Below are 10,339 nucleotides of genomic sequence, written 5' to 3'. Positions count from 1 at the left end.
AAAAAAAAAAAAAAAAAAAAAAAAAAAAAAGAAAACCCTAAAACTCCACCAAAAAACCTATTAGAACTGATAAATTCAGTACTGTTGCAGGATATACAATTAACATAAAAATCAGTAGTGTTTCTATATACCAACAACAAACCAGTGGAAAAAGAAATCAAGAAAGTGATCCTATATACAATACCTGGCCCCTCAAAAAATACCTAGGAAAAAATATAACCAAGGAGGTGAAAGATTTCTGCAAGGGAAATGATAGAACACTCACTGGAATGGAAGATATTCAAGTTCTTACCAGCCAGATTAGAGAGAGACTTTTTTGGCCATTCAGACCATTCAGTGAAAACCTTGGAAAGGTCATACTTCAGTAATAGAGCTAAACTAGCTAGCCCTAGGTTAAAGGCTATCTTATACTCACTAAAAATAAATAAAAATCAAACTGGCTAATCATTTAAATGCCTGCCAAAACAAACATCAATATGCTTTAAAGGAAGACAACAGAATCAAGACCTCCAACATTATAACATCACCATGTCCAGCATCCAATAACAAGATTATTAGATATAAAAAGAAGCAGGAAAATGTGACTTAAAACCAGGAGAAAAACTCATTTAAAAATATCTTAAAAAGATAGCTCATAAAATTAGCAGAAAGGGACTTTTTAAAAACTACTACAGATGTATCAAGGATTTAAAGGAAAGCAAGAACATAATGAGAGATTATGTAAACTATAAAAAATGAACAAATAGAATTCCTAGGACTGAAAAACTATAATATCTGAAATTAAACTATAATATCTGAAATTAAAAATTCACAGGATGTTCATGAAAAATATTGGTCTGTAGTTTTCTTATAATGTCATTATCTGGATTTGGTATTAGGGTAATGCTGGCCTCATAAAATGAGTTAGAAATATTCTGTCTTCTTCTGCCTAGAGGAGACTGTCGAATTGTTATTATTTTTTCCTATGTGTTTGGTGGAACTTAACAGTGAACACACTTGGGCCTGGAGTTTCCTTTGTGGGGAGGTTTTTATTTACAAATAAATTTCATCAATAGATGTGGAGAACATTCAGGTTATCTTTTGAGTGGTTGTTGATAGTTCGTCTTTTGAGGAATTGATCTGTATTATCTAAGCTCTTGAATTTGTGGACACAGAGTTGTTTATAATATTCATCTATTATCTTTTTAATGACTGTGGGATCAGTGGTAATATTCCCTCTTCATTCATTCATTCACTATTTATTTACTAAATAACAAATGGGATCTCACTTTGTCACCCAGGCTGGAATACAGAGGCATGATCATACCTCACTGCAGACTCAAATTCCTGGGCTTATGGGATCCTCCCACCTCAATCTCCCAATTAATTGAGACTACAGGCAGGTGCTACCATGCCCAACTAATTCTTTTATTTTTTTTTTGTTGAGACAGTGTCTGACTGTCTTGCCCAGGCTGGTCTCGAACTCCTGGGCTCAAGCGATTCTCCCACCTTGACCTCCCAAAGCGCTGGCATTACAGGCATGAGCTGCCACGTCTGGCCCCTCTTCCATTCTTTTTTTTTATTTTTTATTTTATTGAGGCAGAGTCTCATTCTGTCATCCAGGCTGGAGTGCAACGGTGTGATCTCAGCTCACTGGAACCTCTCCCTCTCGGGTTTAAACTATTCCCCTGCCTCAGCCTCCATGTAGCTGGGATTACAGGTGTGCACGACCATGCCAAGCAAATTTTTGTATTTTTTGTAGAGCTGGGATTTCTCCATGTTGGCCAGGCTGGTCTCAAACTCCTGGCCTCAAGCAGTCTGCCCACCTTGGCCTCCCAAAGTGCTGGGATTACAGGTGTGAGCCGCTGCACCTGGCCTCATTCTTGATTTTGGTAATTTGTGTTCTCTCTCTTTTTCTCTGTTCATCTGGCTAGAGATACATAGATGTATTGATCTTATCAAAGAAAGGGTGATTGGTTTCACTGTTTTAAAACTTAATTTCATTGATTTCTGCTCTTCATTTACTTTCTTTTGCTTGGTTTGATTTTATCTTCGTTTTCTAGTTTGCTAAGGTGGAAGCTATAATCTGATTTTATATTTTTTTTCAGTTGTGAGCATTTAATACTATATATTTAATAACTTTAAGCATTGGTTCAACTTCATGTTGCAGATTTTGATATGTTGCATTTTATAATTTTTGTTTAGTTCAAAATATTTTTAAAATCTTACTTGAGCCTTCTTTCCTGACCCATGGGTTATTTAGAAGTGTTTCTTCAAATTTCTAAATATTTGTGGATTTTCCAGATATCTTATTATTGATTTCTAGTTTAATTCTGCTCTTGTCTGAGTACACACTTTGTACATTTTCTGTCCTTTTTTATGTATTAAGATTTATTTTATAGTCCAGAATGTGGTCTGCCTTGATGACTGTTCCAAGTGCAAATGAAAAGAATGTATATTCTACAATTGTTGGGTAGAGTGTCATTAGGTAAAATTGAGTAATAATATTGTTTAGGTTGTCTTTATGTTTATGAATTGTCTACCTCTTTGTTCTATCAATTACGGAGAGAGGAGCAATTAAGCCTTCAAATGTAATTGTTGTCTTATCTATTTTTCCTTTCAGACCTGTCAGTTTTGCCTCATGCATCTTGAAGCTCTGTTATGAATGTATACATTTAGTATTATTATGTCTCCTTGGAGAATTTACCCCCTTTTCATAATGTGTTGCAAACAGAATAATGACCTCCCAAAGATGCCCATCCCTTAATTCCTGGAACCTATATAAATGTGTTACCATACACAGTAAAAAAGGTCTTTGCAGATGTGATTGAGGTTATGGACCTTCAGATGAGGTAGGATTATCTGGGTGGGTTCAGTATAGTCACACAAGTCCTTAAAAGCAGAGTCTTTCTTAGATGTGGCCAGAGAGATGTAACAGTGGAGAAGAGGCAGAAGAAATTTGAAACATGAGAGGGATTCAACATTCCATTGCTGGCATTGAAGATTGAGGAAGGAGGCTATGAGCCAAGGAATTGCAGGTGGCCCCTAGCAACTGGGAATGGCCCTCAGCTGACAGATAACAGGAAATGGGAACTCGGTCCTACAACCCCAAGGAGCTAAATTTTGTCAAAACACAGAATTAGCATGAAATGGATTCTCCCATAGAGCCTCCAGAATGGAACACAGCCCTGCCAACACCTTGATTTTAGCCAAGTGAGACTCATACAGGACTTTTGTCCTTTTACAATGAAGAAAAGACAGTTTATTCAGTAAGTGGTGTTGAGAAACTGAACGTCCATGTGCTGAAGAATGAAATTAACCCTTATCTCACATATACACAAAAATCAACTCAAAATAGATGAAAGACTCAAACATAAGGCCTGAAACTAAACCTACTAGAAGAAAATACAGGGAAAGTTTCCACAACCTGGTCCAGGCAATGTTTTTTTGGATATGACAAGTGGAATTACATCAATCCAAAAAGCTTCTGCACAGCAAAGGAAACAATCAATAGAGTGAAGAGACATCTACAGAATGGAAGAAAATATTTGCAAACCAAATACCTGAAAATATATAAGAAACTCAAACAACTTAATAGCAAGAGAAAAATTTTGTACTTTAAATGCTGTCTCTCTTGGCCTACAAGATTATGCTGAGAAATGAACTGATAGTCTTTTTGGAATTTTCTTGCATGTGAAAGACTTCTTTTTTATTGCTGCTTTCAGGATCCTCTTTGTCTCTGAATTTTGACAGTTTGATTATAATATGTCTTAGTGTATTCTTGTTTGGACTGAACCCAACTGGAGATTTTTGAGCTTCTTGTACATGGATATTTATGTATTGTCCCAGCTTTGGGGAATTTGGGGCTATTACTTTTTTTAAAATATGTCTTCCATTCTTTTCTCTCTCTTCTCCTTTTTAGATATCTATAATATGAATGTTTTCTCTCTTGTTGCTCTCTTCAACCCAATAGGCTTTCCTCATTCCTTTTTATTATTTTTCTCCTCTGACAATATATTTTCAAATAACATTTCTTCAAGTTCACAGGCCCTTTCTTTTAGTTGATAAGTTCTGCTATTGATACTCTCTATTGAATTTTATATTCATTTCAAAATGTGTTTGATTTTTTAAAATAATTTCAATCTCTGTTAAATTTCTCATTTTGTTCATGTATTGTGTTACTGATTTCATATCATTTCTTGCAAGGCATATTAACTGGTAACAAATTCACTCAATTTTTATTTGTTTAAAAAAGTCATTTCTTAACTTTTGAAGGGTCATTTTGCAGGGCACTGAATTTTAGGTTAGTAGTATTTTTCTCTTAACACTAAATATTTTACTCCACTCTGTTCTTGCTTGCATGGTTTCTGAGGAAAAGTCAGATGAAATTCTTGTCTTTGTTCCTCTATGAGTAAGATATTTTTTCTTTTTCTTTTTTTTTTTCAAAATGTTTTCTTTATCTTTGTTTTCTGTAGTTTGAAAATGTTATACCACAGTATAATTTTTAAAAAATTTATCCTGGTTAGCTTTCTCTGTGCTTCCTGTATCTGTAGTTTAATGTCTGACATTAATTTGGGGTAAATTCTCAGTCATGACTGTTTCACATATTTCTTCTTTTTCTTTCTTCTCTTTTTGATATTACCATTGCACATATGTTACACCTTTTATAGTTGTCCCACAGTCTTTGTAGATTCTGTTCTGATATATTTCACTCTTTGTTCTCTTTGCTTTTCAGTTGACGGAAGTTTTTATTGATCTATCCTCAAGCTCAGAGAACCTTTTCTCAGCCTTTTGATTTTTGATAGTTTGATTATAATATGTTTTGGTGTATCCTTATTTGAGCATAATTGGAGACATTTAGATGTCTAGCATACTAATAGACTAGATTAGGAAACTAGATGTCTAGTCTATTAATAAGGCCATCAGCCAGGTGCAGTGGCTCACACCTGTAATCCTAGCACTTAGGGAGGCCAAGGCAGGCAGATTGCTTGAGCCCAGGAGTCCAAGAGCAGCCTGGGCAAATGGTGAAACCCTGCCTCTACCAGAAAAAGAAAATAGAAAAAATTAGCCAGGCATGATAGAGTGTACCTATAGTCCCAGCTACCCAGGAGGCTGAGCTGGGAGGATCACCTGAGCCCAGGAGGCCAGTTCTGCAGTGAGTTGTGATTGTACCACTTCATTCCAGCCTGGACAAAAGAGTGAGACCTTGTCTCAAAAACAAAACAAAACAACAAACCATCATTTTCATTACAGTGGCTTTTTGTTTTTATCTCCACCATTTCTTTTTTGTTGGTTCTTAGGATTTCCAACTCTGCTTACATTGTCCATCTGTTCTTGCATGCTGTCTGCTTGATCAGTTAAAGCCTGTAGTATATTACTCATTATTTTAAATTCTCAGTCTGATAATTCTAACATTCTTGCTATGTCTGGTTCTGCTGCCTGCTCTGTCTTTTCAAATTATATTTTCTTTTGTTTCATTTTTTTGCCTTTTAGCATGCCTTATAAATTTTTTCTTGATAGCTAGAAATAGTACAACCACGTGAAAGGATCTGCTATAAATAAGCCTTTAGTAATGTGGTGGTTAGATAGGGGTTGGTGGGGGGAGCAAGAGCAAGTGTTCTATACTCATATGATTAGGTCTCAGTCTTTTAGTGAGCCTGTGTTTCTGGGCCATGAACTTCAAAGGTGCTTCTACATTTCACCACCTTCTAGTCCCCCTTAGATGGTACAGGATGGATATAGTAGGCTGGACTTAGGTGATTCTTTTCCTACAGGTCAGTTAGGCTCTGATAAAACCCCAGCAAGTTAGTCTCTGGTTAAATAATTTCTGTTAAGGGAAGGCATTGTTAAGAAGCAGAGTGCTCTGGCATATTTCAAACTGTTTTCTTTTTCCTCTCTCTGCCAGAAACATGAGGAGATTTTTCTCCAATGTTTGTAAGCTTCAGTTCAAACTACTGGAGCTAAAACTCACAGAAGTGGGGGCCCTCCTATAACTTGGTATCCCCTTGAATTTTTTTAACTCTCAGACGTCCACACTAAGCCTCCAGGAATTTGTCAATGATGGTTCAAGTTTTCCTACTCCAGCACTGGTTTTCTTAGTGGTTTCCATTTATTAGTCTCATTGTGGTAAGCTGTGATTCATCTCCCTTCACCTGTCTATCTCTCCAATTTTATGGGCAGCAGTTTGTCCTGTGTTCTAACCTCTATTACAGATGCAAGAAGAGTTGTTGCTTTTTCATTCTGTTCAACTTTTCTCTTGATGTTAGGATGAAGTGGCATCTTCAAAGCTACTTACATGTGGAACCAGAAGCCAGAAGTCTATCTGGTTATTTTTTGAATCAATATAGTAACGGTCATATGAGCTGTAATTTGATAATGTGCAATAGAACCTTCTGGGGCTTCTAAAAACAATTTGTTCATAGTACATTTCTTCTGGTGGTTCTTTTTGCAAAGTAGGTTCCTAATATATCAGTTTAGAGGGGAGAGGTCAAGAGTTTGAGACAGGCCTGGCCAACATGGTAAAACCCTGTCCCTACTAAAAATAAAAAAAATATTAGCCAGGTGTGGTGGTGGGTGCCTGTAATCCCAGCTACTCGGGAGGCTGAGGTAGAAGAATTGCTTGAACCTGGAAGGCGGAGGTTACAGTGAGCCAAGACCACACCATTGCACTCCAGCCTGGGCAACAAGAACAAAACCCATCTCAAGAAAAATAAAAATTAAAAATAAATAAATAAATATATAGGGAAAGTACCATAGAGAAGGAAAAGATTTTCTTCTGACAGTGGCCCCAAAGTAATAGTTTTATGTTCAGATATGGCAAAAGACAAGATTGTTAGATATTCCCACTACTTGAGTGGTTGTAGTACTCTGGTGATGTGATTTTTGTTTATAGTAATGCAATTAATGGTAGTTGTAGTGGTACCCATATCAACAAGTAAACTGTATTGTTGTTCACATGTAGTTAGAGTTCTCATCAGAATTGTCTATTCAGTGGAATGTTAACTTGATGTGGCATCACTGAACAGGTTTAATTGTCCTTCTATTTCTTAACCTATATTATATATTGGCTCTTCCAATAACCTTTCTACTTGTAATATGTGTACACAGAGTCATAGAGAACAGAGAACCGTTTGATCTTATTTTTATTAGAAGAACCACATATTTCATCTGGAGAACCAGAAATTTGTTTTTATTTCCAGCTTGTTACTTCCTATGGCTTTTTGAAAACATTCAACCACATGTTGGATATAGTCTAAACAGGCATTTATTCATTCAAATTTTATTTTTCAGGCTCTCCTATTTTATATACAGAAAAAGAGGCACAATGCACTTCAGCTGTTAGGCCTACCCCCATAATGCTATTTAAACTCAGTCTGTTTTTAAACTCTTATATTAGTTTATTATTTACCATCTTTGTTATTTCGAATTTTGGGGCTTATGTTGGTCTTTCCCATAAATTCTTTTAACAGTTTTTCTCACAAGAAGGTTTAACAGTTAAGTGAACCAGTGGTTTAGGTCTGGTAGTAGCTAACAAAATCTTGAATTCTGAAGCATATTTCTATTTTCCTGAGAATGAAGAAAACCATTAGTTGTGGTTTTTAATCAGATTTAAAACATGGTTTAGCTTAACTTCAATGGTCTGCCTTCTGGCCTAGCAATTTTCTGGAGATACTGTGAATGTGATTGTTTGTTTCCCAAGAAAAATGTACAAAAAGGCAGCTTATTTAGGAGGTCAGAGGAAGAAGAAGAAGAAATAGGAAAGGTGTGAATGAGAATGAAGATAAAGTTGTATAGAGAAAAAGGGAGATTACTTGAGTCTTGAGAAAAGGTGAGGTAGATATTGCTTTCTTCTCCTGAGAGGTAACCTTTTATCACTGCCTTCACTCAAATGATCTAAAAACTGGCAAGTGATGATAAAAGTTGCCATCTATTAAATTTATGTAGCAAACATATGTGTGTTCTCCCATGTGTTAGATGAAATGCTGTGCAGTTCAAAGATTATATGACAGTTCCTGCCAAGAGGGAGTTACACTCCAGTAGAGTCAGTAGAGAGTGAAGGAACTAATGTGAATTGTATACTTTTCTGTCTATGTACCAGACATACTCCCAGGTCCTTCAAACATTTTTATCATTTTTAATCTTCAAAATAATCTTAAGAAATATATAGGTTGTTCTTCCTCTCCTCTATTTTGTAATTTGGGCAATGATGACTTGGAGAATTTAAAATGTTTTATTACCAAGGTTGCATAGCAAGAAGCATAGTGAGCCAGGACTGAACTTTAATGTACTAAGACATGTACAAATAACTATAGAGCCAGAATGAGATATACAATTACAGAGGCATAAAAATAGACCATTGGGCTTTAAAGCCATTGAAGTCTCTTTATTTTTTTTTTTTTAGAGACAGGGTCTCTCTCTATTGCCCAGGTTGGAGTGCAGTGGTATGATCATAACTCAATGCAGCCTTAAACTCCTGGGCTCAAGCAATTCTCCTGCCTTAGTCTCCCTGTAGCTAGGACTACAGGCGTGTACCACCACACCCAGCTAATTTTTAAGTTGTTGGTTTTTTCTGTTTTTTTGTTTTTGTTTTTGTTTGTTTGTTTGTTTTGTAGAGACAAGGGTCTCACGCTGTTGCCTAGGCCTTGAACTCCTGGCCTCAGGTGATCCTCTTGCCTCAGCCTGCTGGAATTAAAGGCGTGACCACAGCACCAGCCTTGAAGTCGCTTTAGTTCAGGAAGATAAAAGGAAAGCTTCATGTAGGACATAGCATTCGAAGGGTAGGATTTTTAACAGGTGGATATGGCAAGGAAGTCAAAGGAGGCGTAGAGCTAGTATTAAATTCAGTTGAAGCCAAAGGATGTGTTCTTCCTATTACATAAAACTAGAATAGCGAGAGCCCATGTGGGAAGCCAACATGATTGAAAAGGGATGTATTATCTTGAGTTATGGGAGAAAAGGCTGGAAAGGAAGGTCAGGATAAGAACATGAAAGACCTTCAGTGCAAATACAGCAGGTTCTAGGATATAAAAGAGTCCATTCCAAACACTGTAATTATTAATGAGATTAAATTTTATTTCTCTCTTTCTCACCTGTTATCTAGCACTAGTATTTCAGGGGGCCTGGTGGATTGAATGATAATGGAGCAGCTGAGGTAGAGCTGGATGTAGGGCTACATAGGAGGAGAACTGGAAAATGCTTTTGATGTATTTATTAATATATTTATTTTTAGCTTAGGCCATTCTACAATATGAAACCTCTATCAGAGGCAGATAAAGAAAGAGCAAGAAATCAGTCAATTCCAACACTAGCTGATTTGTTGACACTTGCAAAGAAGAAAAGAAAATTTGTGATATTTGATCTTCGTAGTCCTCCACCAAAACACCCTCTCAGACACACATTTGTCCGCCAAGTAGTAAGAGTGATCCTTGCCTCTAAAATTGAGCAACATCTGGTATGTCTTTCTCAGTATTTATGATACAGGTTGGGAGGTGGGTAGCATGTCATAGGAGCACAGTGGTTGAACTTGACCTACCTTGTAGATCTTCCCTGGGATCCTTAGGTAATTTTACATGGAAATGAAGATTGTTACTTATACAGCATGTGGTAATCTAGGAATGACCCAGTTAAATTTACCTCAGTGGGGAAAACCATTGAGGCTGTTTGCTATTCCAAACCAAATGAAATATGAGCACCTTGTTAAAGAGTAATATGTATAATAACTATCTAATGTGACCTGTACCACACCAACATAGATCCATTAGAAAGTGCCTTGGTAACATTAAGGCTTTGAAAACTTGGCATGATGGATGATGTAGAAACAGAGCTGGGTCTTATTTGAGCAGAGATTTGCTTGTGATGTTTTTCAGAAGCAACTCTCTGCATTTAGGCAGTCAGTTGTTCCAAATCCCATAAATTCTCAGAATATGGGTGTGCTATGAGTGAAACAAATATGTCTTTTTACAAATGGAAGCATTTCATAGATAAGTCATAATACCATCCCTGTTGGCAAGAAATGACTCCTCTCAAAGATGATTTTTAAAAATAAAATAGAAACAGGGCCTCCCTATATTGCCCAGGCCTGTCTTGAACTCCTGGGCTCAAGGGATCCTCTTGTCTCGGCCTCCCAAAGTGCTAAGATTACAGGCATAAGCACCACACCCAGCCTCAAAGATTATTATTATTTTTTCCCATTTATTTATTTTATTGCATTTTAGGTTTTGGGGTACATATGAAGAACATGCAAAATTGTTGCATAGGTACACACGTGGCAGTGTGATTTGCTGCCTTCCTCCCCATCACCTACATCTGGCATCTCTCCCCTTGCAATCTCTCCCCAGATCCCCACCCCTCACAGTCCCTC

The 10,339-nt window shown here is 36.7% G+C and overlaps 1 protein-coding gene across 1 annotated transcript in view; it reads left to right on the top strand.

The window, feature by feature from the left end:
* The window catches only part of GDPD4 (glycerophosphodiester phosphodiesterase domain containing 4), a 92,595-nt gene that overhangs the window by 56,071 nt on the left and 26,185 nt on the right, over nucleotides 1–10,339 (top strand). The window contains exon 12 of the mRNA XM_017533059.2: nucleotides 9,209–9,430. Coding sequence (XP_017388548.1) covers nucleotides 9,209–9,430 — 222 coding nt within the window. The remainder of the gene's footprint in view (nucleotides 1–9,208; nucleotides 9,431–10,339) is intronic.

Source organism: Cebus imitator, unplaced genomic scaffold (assembly GCF_001604975.1).
Source record: "Cebus imitator isolate Cc_AM_T3 unplaced genomic scaffold, Cebus_imitator-1.0 Scaffold79, whole genome shotgun sequence".
Taxonomy (NCBI): Eukaryota; Metazoa; Chordata; class Mammalia; order Primates; family Cebidae; genus Cebus; species Cebus imitator.
The sequence above is the reverse complement of the archived record's forward strand: the minus strand, read 5'-3'. Positions and strand labels throughout refer to the sequence as shown.